Source organism: Malaclemys terrapin, chromosome 1, assembly GCF_027887155.1.
Source record: "Malaclemys terrapin pileata isolate rMalTer1 chromosome 1, rMalTer1.hap1, whole genome shotgun sequence".
NCBI lineage: Eukaryota > Metazoa > Chordata > Testudines > Emydidae > Malaclemys > Malaclemys terrapin.
Window position 1 is genome coordinate 301,175,031 of NC_071505.1, and position 20,546 is coordinate 301,195,576.

The following is a 20,546-nucleotide window of genomic DNA, read 5'->3' on the forward strand; positions in this document are numbered from 1 at the left end:
GACTCTATGCTTTCTTTTACATATAGTGCCACTCCCCCACCAGCACAACCTACTCCGTAATTCCTACATATTTTTGTCCCCTGGTTTTACCATGTCCCGTTGATTGTCAGCATTCCACCAAATTTCTGTGATGCCTATTCTATCAATATCCTCACTTAATACTAGGCACTCAAATTTACCCATCTTAGTATTTAGACTTCTAGCATTTGTATACAAGCACTTATATAATTTGTCACTTTTTAGTTGTCTGCTTTCACCTGATGTAATTGAATGGGACTTTTTGTCATATGACTGTTTTTTTTTCTGCAGTTCCTACCTGTACTTATCAAATTTTATCCTCTTCTCTTTACTAGGATATAGAGGATCCTTGTTAATACAGCCTCCCCTGTGGTATGTCTCTGCCCAAACTGTGTGCTCCTCTGCACCTGTCAGCTTTACCCCAGCCCGTAGTTTAAAAATTCCTCTATGATCTTTTTAATTTTACATGCCAGCAATCTGGTTCCGTTTTGGTTTAGGTGGAGCCCATCTTTCCTGTATAGGCTCCCCCTTTCCCAAATATTCCGCAGTTCCTAATAAACCTATAACCCTCCCTACACCATCATATCCTAATGCAGTTTTGCCTGTCTAGCTGGCCCTACACATGGAACTGGAAGCATTTCAAAGAATGTTACCTTGGTTCTGGACTTTAATCTCTTACCTAGCAGCCTCAATTTGGCGTCCAGGACCTATTTCCTGACCTTCTCTGTCATTGGTGCATACATGTACCATGACCATTGGCTCCTTCCCAGCACTGCCTATAAGCCTGTCTAGGTATCTTGAGATCCACAGTCTTTGTACCCGGCAGGTAATTCACCATACGGTTGTCTTGGTCACTACAAACCCAGCTATCTATTTCTAAAGATCGAATCCCCCATTACTAATACCGGTCTCTTCCCAATAACTGGTATTCCATCTCCGGGGAGGTATCCTCAGCACAAGAGGATACCACAACATTATCTGGAAGGAAGGTCCCAGCTATGAAATTGTTTCCCTCCACTTCACTTTGATGTTTTCCTTCCCCGAGACTTTCATCCTCTACAGCACAGAGGCTGTCAGACTGGGGGTAGGACTATTCTGTTGTGTCCCGGAAACTCACGTCTGTGTGTCTCTCTGTCTCCCTTAGCTCTTCTAGTTCAACCACTCTGGCCTCAAGAGCCCATACACAGTTTCTGAGGGCCATGAGCACATTGCACTGAATGCACACATATGGTACCTGCCCACAAAGCAGGTAATCATACATGCTACATTCCGTGCAATAAACTGGGTAGCCCCCACTCTGCTGCTGGACTTCTGCCTGCATTGTTTTTACTCCTGCTGCTTTTTTGGGGTTGTTGGTTTTTTGTGGGGGGGAGGGTGGAGGAGAGGTGTCGTGGTTTGGGTGGGGAGTGGTTTATTGGCCTAAGTTTCGAGAATGTTCGGTGGATCTGGCTCTCTGGCCCCCTCTCAGAACTCCTCTATTTATGCTCCTGTTCACTTGCTCCTCTGGTTGCTTAGGCACTGGCTTTTTAAACCCCTGTTTTCCCTAAGTAGCCCGGTCCCCTGGTTAATGGATCCTAAACAGATCAAGGATCAAAGTCTCATTAAGAAGCTCTCAGCCTTGCCTAGCTGATTCCAGACAGGCCTTAGGGCCTGCTTCTAGGAGGTGCAGAGCATCAGTCAGTTGGAGTTGAGGGCACTCAACACTTCCTGGAAGGACCAGGCCATTTATTTGGTAAACTGATCCAGTCATTACACAAGGATGGGAATTGCTGATCTAGACCAATTACAGTTCACTGCCTTATCAGCTACTCTATTTTCTTTTGATAAATCATTCTGGCTTGTTGAATTAATTTATAACATAGCACAGAGACTTGGCACTATGGCATTGAAATAAGCGTATGTGTATTTTGTACACATAAATGTGTTTCTTCCTCCCTGTTTTCAATTCACTCATGCCGTTCATGTTTTTATGATAAGTCTTTTCTCCCAGTGCTTGTCATGTACATCCACTGGGCAAGTAGGGTCATATGGGCAACAACAAAGACCACTGTGATTTGGGGCTGCATGACAAATGTCCCTTCCTCCTTGTCCACAGAGGAAAGCTCTCAGGTACAGAGCCCTGTGGGGTGCAGGGTGTACAGACTCGCTTGGGCACAGTCACTGTGGTGGTCAGCTTCTTGAGGTCCTCCACCTCCCATGCTTTAAGGAGGGCCCTCAAGAAGCTGACCACAGGAGAACAGGAAGTGAATTCCCTAGAAGCTGACTGTAAGTGACTAGACTCTTTGCTCAGTCTAACATGAGAGAAATGTAAAAACCAAGGGCCCAGCTTCCAGGGATAGCATTGGGCCCAAAATAGCAAACAGAGTGAAAAGTAAACACACTTTTGAACTTCTTTCTCTTTTTATCTAATTTTATTAAAACATAAGTCAGGAAATGTATTAAACCTAACTATGGATTGTGTTATTGTTTCAGGCTTGATCAACATTTTCTTGGTATTGTGGAGAGGTCTGAGTCCCACCCAGTTGGAATGTTCTCAAACTGTGTCTAAGATTAGGAAGACTGTTATGTGGGGAAGAGACTTTCTGTGAAGGCGGCTACCCATCTGAATATTGTGAAGACTTCACCCAGGCTTTGTAATCACCAGAGAGATTTGTGCTTCTGTTTACACTTACACACAATCTTTGCTTCTTATGCACTCCAGCACCCCTATTAGCTCATTGTTCTCCTTCACCAGCCCAGCAGTGAAGAGACTGCTGGGCTGGAAGCAAGGAGATGAAGAGGAGAAGTGGGCAGAGAAGGCTGTGGATTCCCTGGTGAAGAAACTGAAGAAGAAGAAAGGGGCTATGGAAGAACTTGAGAGGGCTCTGAGCTGTCCTGGCCAGCCCAGTAAATGTGTCACAATCCCACGCTCCTTGGATGGGAGGCTGCAGGTGTCTCATCGCAAGGGGCTGCCCCATGTCATCTATTGCCGAGTGTGGCGTTGGCCCGATTTACAGTCTCACCATGAATTGAAACCACTGGAATGTTGCGAGTTCCCATTTGGCTCGAAGCAGAAAGAAGTTTGCATCAACCCCTACCATTACCGGCGGGTGGAGACCCCAGGTAATATATCAGCTGAAAATGATATAAGTATATATCAGCTCTTTGGGTGAAATGTCTGTACTTGGTGCATCATAACTAATCCTATTGTGAAATCATAACAAAGAAGGCTCTGTTCAGCTGGAAAGATCAGCTGTCTTTTCTGCTGAAAGGGATCCCAGATCTAGCTTCTGCCCATAATTGTGATTTTACAAGGGGCTCTCCTCTCCTCTGGCAGGATACAAGGAAATCCCATTGAAGTGTGAGAGGAGAATCGGACATCAGGAACTTGTCCAGGGTGCTGAAAGCTTTTTTCCTTTGATGTATTGGGTGCTAGCTTCCTTGAGAACCTCACTAGCTAATGTGCTGGCACTATTGTGCCCATTAGCATGAAATTGGGCACAAACTAGTCTCTTCATCCTGGTTGGATCTTTGCCCAACTCTAAAAGGACAAAAACTGATTTACTAATCCACAGTAAATGGCCTTTTTAAAGATTAGAGTGGATCCACAGGGATGGATTGTCATGAAAGTGCACCAAAGATCCTAGACCTTAGATCAGTCAAGGCCTCTTAAAATACCTGCTGTCCTGCCGTTGTGAGTTTTTCATAGCTGGGTGGACACTTCTAGCTCCTCCCCTCCCACTCCACCCCAAAGTCCACATGCAACTTTAAATTTTTCTGCTGAGGAACCTCTTCAGGGTAGACGTCAACCAGCATTGTAAATCCCTGCCCTTATCACGGGATCAAGTCATTGGATTTGTGTGGTCAAAGAAACAGCTGAACAACGATTGTAAAATTATTGAGCCCAATCCTTGTCTTGTGGCAATTTACTAGTGAATAGGGTTTGTAGTTAGTAACTGTAAACCAGGTACCGCCATTGATGATCCTCGGTCAGTCATAAACTTTGAATTGACATTAAGATCAAATAAAATGAACCATGGGATTTTTCTTTTATTGCTGTTTCAGATAATTTAAGAGCGAGAAAGGGATTTATTAACATTAATGCAACAATGGCTGCTGCCCTTCCTGATGTTCCTTACTTTAAAACTGAGCTCTCACTCTGAAATGGATCTGAACGTCTAAAAACATTGATTTGTCTAAAATCTTACAGGTGAATTGATAGTTGTCTAATTTGCATGGGAAGTGGTTGATTTAATGATTTACTAAAATAAGCTATTCAAATAATCTCAAAAAGACACTAAGATGATATCCATTTTCTGTAAGGTGACCAGATGTTCCGATTTTATAGGGACAGTCTCGATATTCGGGGCTTTTTCTTATATAGGTGCCTATTACCCCCCACCCCTGTCCCGATTTTTCACACTTGCTATTTGGTCACCCTAATTTTGGATATCTTTGTCTTTGAAAGGTTGTTGGCTTTATTGTCCTCTCACACTGGTGTAAATCAGGAGTAATTTCATTTAAATCAGTATATTAATCACAAACAGTGCAGATCTTATGATCTATTCAATGTCTGCTAACAGCTGTTATTCTGTGACAGTTCTGGATACTGCTGCAAGAGCTCTGAAGTTTGTTGTCTTTGCCCTTAAGCCCAGAGGGTTACGGGTCAGGCTCTGTCAGTATCTGGTTCTGGTGTCGGGAACTCCTCTCCTTTGAACAAAATGTGACAGCTCCCAATTGTCTAGGCGGCAATCCATTTAAATAACAATTTTGGTTAGCTACAGAAAAATACAACACTCTTCATATCTAACTGTGGTTCCTGTAGGCTTGTGTGAGTTTCTTTGCATCTTAGCCTCTGGAGCTAAAGAAACTGCATCTTGGATTGTTCAATAATAAACCCAGTGATGGTCACAGAACTGCTATGCTGTATTGATCTCCACAAATGTCCTTTATTTTTCAACTCACTCTTCCCATAAATTCCATTGTTCCCATTCTGTTGTCCCTTCTCCTGAGTGACTCATTCTATACTCCAATGTTATGAATTTAACAATCCATAAGTTAAATTCAAAACCAGTGGTTTTGATTTATTCAGTGAGTTCCTCCCATCCCAAAGACGGACGGGACTCACCATGGCAGAGGGGGGGAAGGGGAAAGAAGGAGCAGTAGATATCCCCCAGGGAGACCAATTCTTAAGCCCCAGCCTGGAACTCGAGATGCACTGACCCCTCTTTCTCTTCCCTCAGGCCACCTTGTCAGCTTTGTGACGTATGCCGAACGACAGAACATAGGTTGCGTGTGGCTTCTGCCACTGCCAGCCTCCCTCCAGTGAAACTTCCCCAAGCCCACAACTCCTGGTGGAATCCAGGCAGTGACTTTGGCCCCGTGCACAGTAGGTGCTGTTAGAAAGCACCACTGTCACTTCCCCATTTTTGAAACGTCCCCTTGATTCGCAGAACTGAGAGTTGGAGATTAAGAATAATCCTTCCAATTTAGAGGAGGTGGATTGGGTGGCTAGAGTCATTTCCCTATTCTCCAGGTCAGAAGTCTGAGTTAGAAATGGATTACTGCCCACCAAAACTGCAATTTTAAAATAATGTAAAAACTGCCTGCTCTATTATTTTTAAATGAGATCACTCTGTGTACTGCGTGACAGACAATAGAGCTTCTAATGTGCAGTGCTGCTGCAGACAGCAGAAGCAAAGGTGAACTTTTGACTTGCTATAAATGAGTTTCATTGACCAGAAAGGGTGGCAACTCCCCAGCCAGCCAGTGCGCTGCCTAAAAATCTCCTCCACAATATTTGTATGGTTGTTAGCATGGAAAAGTGGCTGTGGTCCACGAGTGGAAAGGACCCTGTGAAACGATTTGAATCCTTGTGAAGCTTAAAACTGAAATCAAGTATCAGAGGGGTAGCCGTGTTAGTCTGAATCCGTAAAAAGCAACAGAGGCTCCTGTGGCACCTTTAAGACTAACAGACGTATTGGAGCATAAGCTTTCGTGGGTGAATGCCCACTTCATCAGATGCAAGCTGAAATGTGTCTCTTGACCATTTTCTCCCTTCACATGCTACATGTTGTTACTGTAGGGTTGCCCATGATCAAGGACACAGGGAAAGTTCAGGGAAGGGGGGAATCTCATGTAGGACTGCACTCTCAGGAGTGTAAAACTCTGCAGTCGTGCACAAGGGTCAGAACCTGAAGATGTGCTATTGTACCCAGAAGCAGATTAGGGATTTGTGGGGCCCTAGGCCAGAGCAAGTGGGGGCCCCTCCCCACCCCTTCCACCTGCAGTCCCTCTGCCCCCTTCCCGGTACTCCTGCCGGGGAAATGGGGTTGGGGCGTGGGGGCTTCCCCCCTCCCGCCTGGAGCTCCTGGAGGGGTGCGGGGGCTTGCCTTGCCATACCATGCCTGTCCAGCACAGCTGCTGGGGAGTGCGGTTTGGGTGCAGGGGCTTCCCCCGCTCCCCGGCAGGAGTGCCAGGGTGTGCATGGACGCCCCAATTTGCCAGGGCCCCTGGGCATGGGCCCTGTTGGCACATTGGCTAAACCGCCACTGATTGTACCCTTCATTAAACAATTATATGGGGGGGGGAAATGTGTGGAAAATTTGTTGTGCTCATTAGCAACTGCAGCCACAGGGACAACAGGCAGGTGCATGTGTAAGTGCTCAGAGTGCAACACGGTCTTCATCTGGTGCCTGGCCAGGTTTTCAGCAAGACCTACCGCAATAGATGAGGGTGGAAGGCAATGACCAATAAAGAATCTAGTCCAGGAGCAGCAATGGCAGGACTCAGGGGATCAGCCCATTAGTCACCAGATGTGCTAGGGGCACATTGTCATACTCCTGTAATGAGCAGGAGGAATAATATACCCCCACAGGGCCAGCTACAGATATTGGACAAAAGGTGGGGCAAAGGAACAGCGGTGAGTAGAGATGATCTAGGTAAATCACTCGCACAGACTGGGTGTGACAGGGTCATACAGGGTTTCAGTGTCAGACCTGTGGTTACCCTGTCTCCAACCTGGCCATCTCTTACGATTCAGAGAACGGCGTCTTCGGGCAAAGGAGCAGGGAGAATAAGGAACCTCTGGAGATTCACTAGCCACAAACGGAAAAAACCTCCACCCTCCTTGCTACCCCAGTAGCTTCACCCCTTTAGGCACAGTATAGCATAGGCAGCAGAAAGATGGAGTGCTGTGACAGAAGCAGTGCACTGGAGAAGTGTGGGTGTGCCAGTCAGAGCTGGATATAACAGTTTATCAGGCTTATGGAGCTGCAAGGCTTGGAAACTCCCCTTGCCCACTTATCCTGGGCAAGTAGGAAGCCTTCCCTGGCAAGTGCCATCAGCACCTGCAGACTTTCAGAGGTCATTTAGGCAAAGAATTGTTTCTAGTCCTCATGGTGGCAAAGAAAACCTTCCAAATACAAAGAGAGCACAGGTGATCCAGTGCTAGCTTCCTAAGTCTATAGACAGGCTACTGTAGTTTGACTGCTCCTGCTCAGAGCTTCCACAAACTACAGTACAGTGAAAACTGACCACGGCCATCCCCTTTTTGGCTGCTGTGAACCCTGTGGGCTGCCAGGAAACAAAGTCAGGTCAGTTTCATGTTGCTGCTTGGGGAAATTCTGAAGAGCAGCAGTGTCAAGCACTGGAGCTGTTCATTGGAGAAAGAAGACTTTTAAACCACAACAGCTAAGGGAGAGGTTGAGCAGCAGAGACGCACCACAGTAAGGAGATGGAAATGCGGGGCGGGGGGGGGGGGGGGGCACCACCAACCCAAACTCACCGCAACCAGGAGAGAGGAACAGGAAAGAATATTCCTTCTTCTTTCCAGCAGCCAGAAGGGTTCGTGCCAGGTGGAGGGTTCCAGTTTATTGGACACATTCAGGCAAGAGGCAGATTAGACAGATGGAGTCCTAGAGTAGGTCCCGTGGACAGCACCCTGGTAGGAATCCCCGTGCCTTCCCTGTTTCCCAGTAGTGATGGGAATGAGGTGATGGCTTTTCTCTTGGGCATTGCCTCTGGACAGTGAATCCCTTCCCTACTCCGTTCCAACCATTTGTACTGGTCTTTAATACTCAGTCCTCAGGCTATTCGGTGTTATGTGCCAGCGGGTGGGTGGGAGTATTGGGAGAAGCAGGAGATAGGAAAAGGTTGGTGGGATAAGTTATGAAAGAGCAATATGATATTGAAAGAGATTGGCGGGTAGCAAATGGGGAAGACAGGAGAAACAGAATATCTGGGGGGGAATCTAGTGGATTCAATGTTGGGCAAGAAAAAGAACACAATATGAAGAGAGAGAGAAGGAAATTTTAAAAACAACAGATGCTACAGACAGGAAAAGTTGCACCCCCATTTTTCACAGAAAAGAGAGAGAATGATGTGAAACAAGGATGTCTAACAAAAAAGGTGATCTTAAGTTACATTCATAAAAATCTATTAAATGGAAAAATAATTGACAATTCGCTATCATTAAATACAGCATACAGCTCTGTCCCTTTCCATTGCTGGGGGCATGACCTTGGGAGCAACATAGCAGTACAAGATAATTTTCACCCTTGCTAGTAGGGCTAGTCCTTGGACTAGAGTGCACAAAAGGTTATTCCAGGCATTTTAGGTGCATTCACTGACTCTGCTATGCTGTTAGCAACCATATTTATCCAAGTCTATCTTGCTGCTGTTCTTACATGGATTCCACCATGAGCACCATGACTCCCCTGTTTCTCTGGACCTGGGTTGAAATACCAGAACAAATAAATGAATTGATATTCTGAAAGGAATGCTATAGACAGATCCTACTCGACACCTGTCTGTATTTTCAGGTACCTAAATACCTTTTAAAAACTGGCCTCTAACCTCTCCATGCCTCCGTTTCCTCATCTGTAAAATTCAGGTAGTTATACTGACCCCTAACCCTGAAAAGTGCCAGATGATATTATTTATTATTGAAGTGGGCTCTGAGTTTGACAAATCCTGCTTATCAAGAGTATTGTGCAAATCTCTGACTTCTTCAGCATCCCAGAAAAGAGATTGTGAGAGCTGTAATTTTAATGGGTATAAATGTGCCACTTCCATTATTTTAGGGGGGCGGGCGGTATGTGTGCGTGCATACTATCTCTCCTTGTTGAAGACAGTTGGAGTTTTGTTCATGTAGCAGCTGCAGACCTGGCCTGCTATCTGAAAGCTTTAGTCATATTGTGTAAGGAATGATAGTGTTGCCACTGAAGAAAGAAGAAAGCTCAGTTGCAGATTTATTATCCTCTAGTTTCAGTGAGGGGTGCTGGATGAACTGAGTTGTAACAACAACAAACTGTGAGGACTCTGGTAAAAGGTATTTAAAATATGTTTGTAACACATTTATAGCAGCATTCAGAGGATAGTATATGTGAAGTGACGTTTTGATAGTGTGGTGTGTCGCTCAGATGCAGAAAGAGATACAGCACGCTAGAGTGGGTGTTTGACTAAAACTTGTACTCGCTTGTTTTTACTTTCAGTGTTGCCTCCAGTACTGGTTCCAAGACACAGTGAGTTTAACCCACATCTCAGCCTCCTTGCCAAGTTCCGGAGTGCTTCCCTCCACAGTGAGCCTCTGATGCCACATAATGCCACCTATCCTGATTCTTTCCAGCAAACTCCCTGCACCCCTTTTCCATCATCACCCAGTAATATGTTCTCTCAGTCACCCAGCAGCATCAGCTATCCTAACTCTCCAGGAAGTTCTTCTGGACCAGGAAGTCCATATCAACTCACAGGTAAGAGGTAATGGTGGTTTCCAGATGCCCACCCGTGCCAGTGAATGTGAATGCAGGAGGAGATCCTGCATGGTGTTTGGAGGCTGAAGCAAAAGATGGACATGTTCTGTTAGGAGGCTGAATAGATTAAAAGAAATCGAATGAGGCTCTCCTTTAATAGAGGCTGTGAGCTCTGGGCAAACCCAATAGCTCTCAAGGAGCTTAGAAACTCCAGCAGGAAAGTCAGTGGAACTTGTGAACTCCCCAAGTTCAATAGGTTTGTACTTCTCCTTGGGGGGGAGAGGAGGCGGGGGAAACAGGGAAAGTAAAATATAAAGACATTTGTTGATGTCACTTGAAGTTCATGAATAGAAAGACTTAATTCAGGAAATTAAAAAGGTAACTGATCTGATCCAGCACCCACTGCAGATGATGGAGGGACTCCCGTTGACTTCAGAGGATGCTGAGTCAGCTCCAAGGTTTCCTTCTTTCTAAAGTTCACTCATTCATGTTGCACATATTGTGAACCTCTTACTTTTTAAAGTTTCTAGTACTGTGGTGTTCAACATATGCCATGTGAAACAACTCCAAATTAACATTACTACAGAAATCTTGGCTCACATTCTGCTCGTGTTACACCAGTGTAAATCCATTGATTTCAACTTTGGGTTTACATGGATGTAATTCAGAGTTGAATCTTGCATCTTAACTTTTGAATGTCTTGACTTTTGAGCATCTAAATTCCTGTCCTTAATGTTTTCATTTGTCCTTTATTTATAAGCCGACACTATGGACATAAGATTTTGTTTTCCTATTTTTTCTATCATTTCTTTTTTGCATCTTTAATCATTTTAGCTCATAATCCACAACCTCACTGATGTACTCCCCCAGAATGACAGGGTATATGTAGGGCCTCTCTTCTCACTCACTGGGGTTTTACACCTGGGTAACCGTTGACTTCAATGGAGCTGCTCCTGATTTATACTGGTGTCCTTGGTAGGTAAGGCCTGTCGTAAATTACACAGTGTGGATGTCCTGCCAATTCAGCTGATCCTGAAAGCTTGTAAAACCACTTGAAAATGTAAGTGGCTTAATCTGCATTTTAGCATATCAGCGCATACGTGATTCTGAATTGGAGACAAAATTATCTGATTGCGATTGAGTCAGGGACAGCTGAGTTTAATTTGTAAAAGGCTGTGGTAATTTCAGGAACCTTCAAGATGTGCAATAGCTATCTGGGTAACCGCATGACCCTTTTTTCATAACTTTCATCTTCCCTTCCCCCTTCCTTCCTTTTCTTTGTCACTCTCACTTGTTGAATCTTCTCACAAATTAGATTGTAAGTTACTCAAGACGGGCTAGCTTACTGATGTGTTTGTACAGTGCTTAGCACAGTGGTTCCCAAACTTTTTATTAAGGCGACCCACCAACTGCAGTTCATCTCTTTTGTGGACTGTGAACCTTGCACTGGACGGGGAAGGGTTAACTCTACATTGTGGGTTGAGGAAGCCATGCCCACTGTACTCTACTAGGCATGCTCCAAGTGGACTGGTATAAAAGGGAGCAGCTCGGCTGAGTTGGGGCTGACTGCCGTGGAGGAAGGACGTATGCCACCTGCCCCAGCGAAGGCTCAGTGGAAGCCCGGGACCCTAGGCGCTGGGGATGCCGCAGCCCAGGCAGACACTAAGGCAACCCCGGAGGCCTGACAGGGTTCGAACGTGCCGGAGAAAGGGCAGACCGGAGAACCTAGAGGTAACAGGGACGCCCAGACCATGGCAGCAGGGACGACGGCAGGAAGCAGCCCAGGGGAATCAGACAGTGGACCGGTGAGTGAGCCGAAGCCTTGAGTCAGCGTGTTTCGGTCAGAGCTTTCCCCTTCTGATTCAGTGGTCTGTGCTACAACCACTAATAAGGTCCTGGACTGGGGTCCGGTGGAGCGGGAGGGCCTGGACCCCCCTGCTGGGGGTACAACCCCTCCCTCTGTGTCTGGCAGTGGCCGCTAGGCCTTACTGCCCTGCTGACAAGGGCGAATTTATTGACTCTGGTCACTAAGCCTTGCAGCCCTGTGGACAGGGGCGAATGTAGTGATTTGGGCCATTAGGCCTTACCACCCTGCGAAAAGGAGTGGATTTCCCGACTCTGGCCATTAGACCTTACTGCCCTGCATAAAGGGGCAGATTGACTGACACTGGCCCCTAGGCCTTACTGCCTGGTTGACAAGGGCAAATTTATGGACTCTGGCCAGTAGGCCGCACCGCCCTGCTGATAAGAGCGAGCGTATGGACTCTGGCTGGAGGGACGTGTCCTCCCCCACACACACATTCCCTAGGAGAGGCGGACCCACTTGCCCTGCACAGGACGGGGTTTCCCCCCAACCCTGTCACATGTGGTGGAGAATGTGGGCAACGACCCAGGCCTGAGGAGAGGTCTAAAACCAGTAGATCTGAGGGGAGTACAGATTCTCCCCTTGATTGCCCTGACTTGCTAGTGACCCGAGATTACTGGACACCAGCATGGAGTTGGATAAGGTTTTGAAATGGCTCCTAGAAAGCCAGCAGCAACAAGCTGCACAACAACAGCAGCAATACACTCAGCTGTTGCAACAGGTGACGAGCCACCAACAGGAGATGATGCGGGAGTTGGCTGCCCAGCAGCAAGCCCACCAGGAATGGCTTGTCCAACAAATGACAGCATTACTGTGGCCAGGTGGGCCGTCAGTCAACCCTCTAGCGGACCCTCACCCGAGATCTCTATCATCTGGCCTCCCCCTAAGGCTCACAAAGATGAGGCCTGGGGATGATCCTGAAGCCTTTCTCATGACATTTGAACGGGTGGCCACCGCTGCACGATGCCCAGCAGGACACTGGGCCACCCTTCTAGCCCCTTACTTAACGGGGCCAGCCCAGGTGACCTACTGCAACCTGGACACCCAGGACACCCTGGATTATGAAAAGGTTAAGGCAGCTGTATTAGACCAGACAGGTATCAGCCCAGAGACCTACCTCCAGTATTTTCGTCAGGAACGGTACCCTCCGTGGGGTAGACCGTGAGCAGTGGTTCAATGTCTCCGGGATTACGCTTGGTGATGGCTAGGGCTCGACCAGCGCTCCGGTGCTCAGGTGGCAGAAACTGTAACTTTGGAACAGTTCACCCAAATCCTCACTGCCGGAGGGAAGGAGTGGGTGCATAGACACCGCCTCACGACGCTTATGGGAGTGGTTGGACTGATGGAAGATTACTTGGCAGCTGAGACTACGGAACCCTGACCCTGCAAGACGGAGGAACCTGGGGGGAGAAACCAGCCCACTTGGCCCCCTGGGAGGACTATAGTGTCTGTCAGGAGACCCGGTCAGGACTTGTGACCCAGATGAAAAACCGACTGCCACCCAAGGTCTTACACAGCGGGAGGAGACACCACTTGTTGGGTTTGGGCCAACTTGAATAGATACGCCGCCCAGAGGAGTGAGAGACTGTTGTTATGAATGTGGTCAAGAGGGACATTTTTGTTGGGATTGCTCCTACATGGAATGCAATTACTGGCAGGTCTGGGTAGCCAGCCCCTGGGCCCGAAAGAGGGGCCCAGGGAAACTCTGGGTATTGGCATTGATCGACTCTGGCTATAGTCAGACTCTCATCCGGGGTGATCTTGTACCCAATCTTGAGCCACACAGAATCCCCATCTACGTCCAGTGCATCCACGGAGACCTACATTTGTATCCTACTGCCTGAGTGACATTGGAGATATACCACCGAAGAGCGGACCTCTTGGTGGGCGTGACCGCCAGACTGGCCTATCCGGTGATTCTGAGGCAGGACTGGCCGTGGTTCCTAGAACTATTGCAAGAGTCCACCCAGGACACTCCGGTAGGAGAAGGCGAGGAGTGAGTAAAAAGAAGGCTGCTCGGGAGGGATCAGGATGATGACCCAGGGGAAGGACCTTCCAGGTCTGCCAAGATCCTGGTACCCCCATCTACACAAATGGATTCCTCTGTTAATGATGCACAGACAGAGCTCGAACGTGATGGTGACTTTATTCAGGAACAACGAGAGGACCCTACACTTAGGCGTGCCTAGGAACAGGCCACCGCTAGAGAGCAAGAAGTGGGGGGCTCTCCCCTAAAGCCCCAAGGCCCACACTTTGAAATATGGCAGGACTACCTCTATCGGCTGGTGGAAGAGCCGCAGACTCTAAGTATTCCATCAACTGCTGGTCCCACAGAGGTTGCACCAAGGTCTTTTACACCTCACCCATTCAGTGCCGTGGGCAGGACACCTGGGAAGAGAAAAGACCCTCCAACGGGTAGTGCGGCAGTTCTTCTGGCCAGGTATCCACCAGGAGGTAAAGAATTATTGTGCCTCATGCCCAGAGTGCCAATGCACGGGCCCAAAAAGAGTGCCGAAAGCGTCCCTCGTTCCCCTCCCAGTGGTCGGGATCCTCTTTGAGTGAATAGGACTTGACTTGGTGGGCCCACTAGAAAAGAGTGCATCTGGCCACCTTGTGATTTATGGATTACGTGACCGGTACCCAGAAGCAGTCCCGTTATGGACTGCCACTGCCCCTAAGATAGCCACTGAACTCATTAAGGTCTTTTCCCAGGTGGGGATACCCCGCGAAAGCTTAACGGATCAGGGACAAATGTGACTTCCCGATTGATGGCTGACCTCTGCCATCTTTTAAGTATATGAGCCCTCAGGACATCCCTATACCAATCCATCCATCTGGGGATGGTGGAACATTTTAACAAGACCTTGAAGAGCATGCTCCACAAATTTGTGGAAGAGGATCCACGACGGTAGGATACTCTACTCCCAGCCTTGTTGTTTGCCATACGTAAGGTACCCCAAGCATCCACGGGGTTCTCCCCCTTCAAACTCTTATATGGGAGACAGACCCAAGGTATCCTTGATCTTCTGAAGGAGGGCTGGGAAGAGCAAGGGACCCAGGCAAAGGGGTTTGTTCATCACATGCTACAGCTACAGGAGAGGCTTCAGAGGCTTTGCTAGGGAGAATCTGGAGTAGGCGCACTATAACAAAGGAGCCAGGCCTTCGGAGCTTTGAATCTGGAGATTGGGTCCTAATCCTGCTCCCCTCAACCAAATCCAAACTATTGGCTAAGTGGCAAGGCCCCTTTGAACTCATGCGGCGGATCGGACCGGTCGATTATGACATTCGGCTACCAGGCCGGCGCCGCAAGACATGCAGGTATCATGTCAATTTTCTAAAATCCTGGAGGAGCAGGGATCTGTTACTGATCACTCCCTACCCCCACATCCGAACCAGAATTAGGGCCCCTGGCGGATGAACCTTTTGAGGATGGGCCTGTAGCGATAGGAGCAGGACTCCACCTGACACAGAGAAAGCAACTCCAAGGACTCCTGCGGTCTTACCCAGAGGTCTCGTCGGCTTGGACAGGATGGATGACCATCATGAGTCGTCATATTGCAACTGTACCGGGACAGAAGGTACGCAAACCCCAGTGGCCCCTGCCCAGGAAGATGTGGGCGGCCATTCGGAAGGAAGTCGAGGTCATGTTAGACATGGGCATTATAGAATAATCTCATTGTGAGTGGCCAAGCCCAGAAGTCCTAGTTCCGAAACCGAACGGCTCCATCTAGTTTTGTATTGACTCTAGAAAAGTGAATGATATATCTCGGTTCAATGCCTACCCAATGCCACGAGTCGATGAACTCCTTGAGAGGTTAGCGGGAGCTAAGTTCCTGTCGACTCTGGATCTCACCAAGAGGTATTGGCTCACTCACCCTGCACTGGACGGGGAAGGATTAACCCTACATTGTGGGTTGAGGAAGCCACGCCCACTATACTCTACTGAGCATGCTTCAGGTGCACTGGTATAAAAGGGAGCAGCTCAGCTCAGTTGGGGCTGACTGCCGTGGAGGAAGGACGTATGCCACCTGTCCCAGCCAAGGCTCAGTGGAAGCCCAAGACCCTAGGCACCGGGGATGCCACAGCCCAGGCAGACGCTAAGGCAACCCCGGAGGCCTCACAGGGTTCGAACGTGCCGGAGAAAGGGCAGACCGGAGAACCTAGAGGTAACAGGGACGCTCAGACCATGGCAGCAGAGACGAGGGCAGGAAGCAGCCCAGGGGAATCGGACGGCGGACCGGTGACTGAGCCGAAGCCTTGAGTCAGCATGTTTCGGTCAGAGCTTTCCCCTGCTGATTCAGTGGCCTGTGCTACAACCACTACCAGGGTCCTGGGCTGGGGTCCGGTGGAGCGGGAGGGCCTGGACCCCCCTGCTGGGGGTACAACCCCTCCCTCTGTGTCTGGCAGTGGCCGCTAGGCCTTACTGCCTTGCTGACAAGGGCAAATTTATTGACTCTGGTCACTAAGCCTTGCAGCCCTGTGGACAGGGGCGAATGTAGTGATTTGGGCCATTAGGCCTTACCGCCCTGCGAAAAGGAGGAGATTTCCTGACTGTGGCCATTGGGCCTTACTGCCCTGCGTAAAGGGGCAGATTGACTGACACTGGCCCCTAGGCCTTACTGCCTGGTTGACCAGGGCAAATTTATGGACTCTGGCCACTAGGCCGCACCGCCCTGCTGACAAGAGCGAGCGTATGGACTCGGGCTGGGAGAGACGTAGGCAGAAGATAAATATGTCCCCCTCCCCCTAATTCCCTAAGAGAGGTGGGCACACTCACCCCGCACAGGACATGGTTTCCCCCCAACCCTGTCACAGGACCCACCATTATCCTGGCTCCCCCTGTTCCCCTCTTACAGCCCCAGATAGTCCCTCTTTCATTGTAGGTGGTTCGTGATTGCCACCAGTGTGCTAACTGTCCACTTGCTGGCTCCAGACATTTCTTCAGCACTGCTGCTGCCCACATCCCTCTCTCCACACTGCTGCCCAAGAGACATGGGAGCAGGATCCAGGCAGCAGCAACAGCATAGCAGAAACAACCAGATCCAGCAAGCCGACAAACAGTAGCCTGTACCCATCCCGGAGGTGCTTCCTCCGCTCTGATGCCTGGATCCCACTTCCCACGCCATTGCCTGCTGCCCAGGGGAAGTCAGTGTGTGTGGGGCGGGGGGGGAGCGGTTCTGGGGTATGCACGACCCACCTACCTGGACCCTTCTGGGGCCCACTGTGAGTTGGGGCCCACCATTTGGGAAACACTGACTTAGCACATTGGAGCCCTGGTCCTGGCACTGCTGAAATATACATAATAATGACATCAATTTGGATACTGTAATTCTTGCTGTTTTGCCAGTTCCGTGGTCGCTTTACAAGTTAGTCTGTATTTATCCGCTATACGTGAATTCATCCTGTGCGGAGGACCACCCAATGCCTATGTACCACTTAATTCCCACTTAAGCCCCCAAAATAGGGTTTAAGTGGTGCACAGTGTTGCAGTTCCCCAAGAACTCAGTTGGACTCCAGTCTGGTCACTCAGGTTCTTTTTTTGGGGTCATACAGCAAAGCTATGCTGAATTGATCAGATTCAAGTGTAGGGGGTTGGTATAGGGCAGGGATCAGAAACCGTCGACATTTGTGGTGGCGCTGTGCCTGTGGATGGTCAATGTAAACGAAATGTCTCGCAGCCTGCCAGCGGATTACTCTGATGGGCTGTGTGCCGAAGGCTGCCGACCCCTGGTATAGGGCATACAACACATCCAAAGTTACACTGCAACTTTCCTTTATACACATTTACAAACTATACTGCATTTACTATACATTGCATCACATGTTTTGGGATTGGCTTGGTCACTTTGTAGGAACCAATCCCTGTACAGCATTCTCTATCCATGTAGAATTTATTCTTCACCCCGTCTTTATGTTTCCGACTTAACTTGTCCATTGTAAATGGTTCCCTGGGTTTTTTCCCACATATCTTAGCCAGTGCAGACTTGCTGTTTTCGCCTGCTGATCCATTTACCTCTCTAATCCTATCTCCAAATAAATCAACTCTCACTCATGTCCAATTACTAACATCAAGCCAGGTCGACACAGATGTCTTTTGCTGTCTCTCTGCACGGGTGAATTTCAACCTAAATACTTTTATTAGTCCTGCAAACATGTAAACACCTGTGCAACCTGTAATCCCATTAAGTTACTACTCCCATGAGTAAATTGACTCCCATGCTTAAGTGTTTGCAGGATCGAGATCTACATCTGTGTTTTCTAACATGAAAACAAGGTCTTTATTTCAGCTTTCTAATGCGCTCTATTCCTTCTTGGCATATATTAGAATGGAGGATGTGTTTTCCTGTTCCTAGGCTGCTGTTCTATAAATGAAACAATTCAGGAATTAGGAGGGCTGTTTCTGTAGTTCATTTGTTTATTTTTTCATTAGCGCGTATGCTTCTTTGACAAGAAGTTTGGTCAGATTAAAAGAGAGTTGGCCCTCCCCAAAGTGTGAGGGATGAATACCCCTTCTGTCCCGCGTGAGCGTCGTCAGCTTGTGCCTTCTTTCAGCTGCCGGTGCCATAGGTTATCTTGGCTGGTTAAGGCTAGAGGGAAGGTACTAGTGAAAGTGATCAAACGTTTGAGAGGCCAGGCTCCCTCTGTGCATACATGTGTGGAACGGCCGCCTCTGTTCTAAAGTATTCATTCTGCAAATTACTGGCCAGCCTCTGCTCCTCCATTTGTGAGAGCGGTTATTGTGACTGAGCTGTCTTGTAGAAGAGAATTCCCAAAAGCTAATGGTGCTCATCATTGTCCAGTTTCCCTGCTGTTCTGTCCCTTATCTTGTTGAACGTGTATGAGCCTGATGGGAGATAGGGGTACAGACTGGGATACGGGTGATACTAGTGACCTTTACTTCTGTGTCTCCTTTCCTGTTGTCCTGCTTTAACTATCTCTTGGTTTTCTTGCAGACAGATTCGTTTAGATGGGGGACAGTTGGCTGAAACTCAATCCCGATAAAGCTTATGTAATGTTTCTGGCACTTCCTGTTTTGAAGCGATTGTGGATGCTTTATGCACCTCCGTTATGCCCAGGGCAAGGCCACCACTTGCGAGGGAGGTCAGGAAAATAGGGGTCATTCTGCATTGCTTTCCAGAATGGAAGCTCCTAGTACAACACTACTTCACAGTGGCTATCACTAGACTTGGAAATTGCCCAATTCTGTCTAATGCAGAACTCACTACAGCTATACCCACGTTCCTCCCCTCCTGGCTAGACTATTGTAATTGAATCCTGATTGGTCTTTGCTTGAATCTGATCCAGAGGCTACGATGGCTACAGAATGCAATGCCTCTCATTTGCTTCATGGCATAGGGCAATGCATTTAGCAATGCCTGGTTTCCACATTCTGCCTGTAATCCATCTGATTCATTTCCAGGTCTTGCTGACATTATATTAGTCTAGGCCTGTGTGCGGCTCTGTCTCCCCCGTCAAGGCAGTTGAGGTCAGCTAGTGTGTCTTTGCTCTCCATCCTCACCAGGATTCCATGTGAAGCGGGCTGGGCTCAGGGAGCCCACTTATGGAACTCCACCCTTAAGATGGATGCCAGTCTCTTTCCATGGAGTTTGGGTTTGAGGCCAAACTAGGACTGGGTGCAGACTAACCAGTGCCAAAATCAAAGCTGAAATTTCTGTCATCTTGGGCCACATCCAATCTGTATTTGGAAATTAGGATCTTTCTGCCTTTGGACCTGACACAGAGGCTAAACTGTAGGGACAGGTTCATCTCCAGGGGTTTGAATCTGAAACAGTCTTGACCTGGAGTTTGAGGAGGGTAGAGGTTCAGACTCGGATTCTGTTTTGGACCCTTCTCTAGTTAAAACTATGCTGAAGTAGAGTTGAATAGTTCCCAGGCAGATCTGGGTAGAATTTACCAACTTGCTGATCTCAGTGTCTTTCTGTTTTTTAGTTGAAACACCCCCACCTTACAATGCAAGAGAAACACCAGGAAACCAAAATGGACGATCAGTGGATGCAACAGCTGACAATCAGTTAGTGCTATCATTGCCCAATGGAGGTAAATCTGCTGCTGGAGAAACTGAAAATATACAAGTATTTGTACTGCTTCCCAGGGAAAAATTCTTAGCCAAAGAATTATTATATATTCTTCAGAGCAGGAAGGCCTATTGTTCTTTTTCGAGTGCTGGTCCCTATGTGTATTCCACATGTGGGTATGCATTTGCACCGTGCACTCAAGTCTGGAAATTTTTCAGAGCAGTGTCCGTTGGCCCGCACATGCACAGTAGATCTCCTTGTGCTCTTGACCTAGGGTATAAGAGGCAGTGAGGGTCAACACCTCTCCAGTTCCTTCTTACTCCCACATAGTCTGAGTCAGACTCATGTCCTCCGTCGCTCAGTTGTATAACTTGCAAAGAAAGAAAATATTTGTAAATAGTTATATATTTTAACTTAGTAATTAGTAGTTAAATTTGTAGTTAGCACAGAGTATTTCCTTTCCCAGGTTGGGGAACCTCCAACCTCAGGGACTATGCTCAGATTCCCAGGATTCAAGAATTGCATCTCCCGCCCTTGCTCCTTTTCCATCAGATTGAACATCAGCGGTGCCTGTATTGTCTGGGTGAGGCACATATCTCTGCAAAGTGCAGGATCTGTCGCTCCTTCCCACCCAGAACTCGAAAAGCCTGTGAGCTTTGCCTATGAAAGCACCTGAGGGAGAAGTCTAGGTGACCCTCATCTGTGCCCCTCCAAGCACATGCTTTGGAGTGGAGCCTTTGACATATAAGCCCAAGGACTCTTCTTGTAGGGCTCCCCATGAGAGTAGAGGGCACTCCTCATGGGCACAAGGACAGATCCCCACCGAGGACTGTCCACAAGAAACACCCTTCCTCCCTGAGCCTGTCCAGGTGAGGTGAAAAGTTTCCTACGGAACCA

General features: G+C 48.1%; 1 protein-coding gene across 2 annotated transcripts in view; it reads left to right on the forward strand.

Annotated features, from left to right (window-relative positions):
• The window catches only part of SMAD9 (SMAD family member 9), a 63,066-nt gene that overhangs the window by 20,907 nt on the left and 21,613 nt on the right, over nucleotides 1-20,546 (forward strand). Inside the window, exons 2-4 of one of the 2 annotated variants that reach the window (XM_054015276.1) lie at nucleotides 2,491-3,120; nucleotides 9,492-9,749; nucleotides 19,564-19,671. In XM_054015276.1, the coding sequence (XP_053871251.1) occupies nucleotides 2,709-3,120; nucleotides 9,492-9,749; nucleotides 19,564-19,671 (778 nt within the window). In that variant the 5' untranslated portion in view covers nucleotides 2,491-2,708. The remainder of the gene's footprint in view (nucleotides 1-2,490; nucleotides 3,121-9,491; nucleotides 9,750-19,563; nucleotides 19,672-20,546) is intronic. The other variant, XM_054015278.1, reaches the window with a different exon arrangement.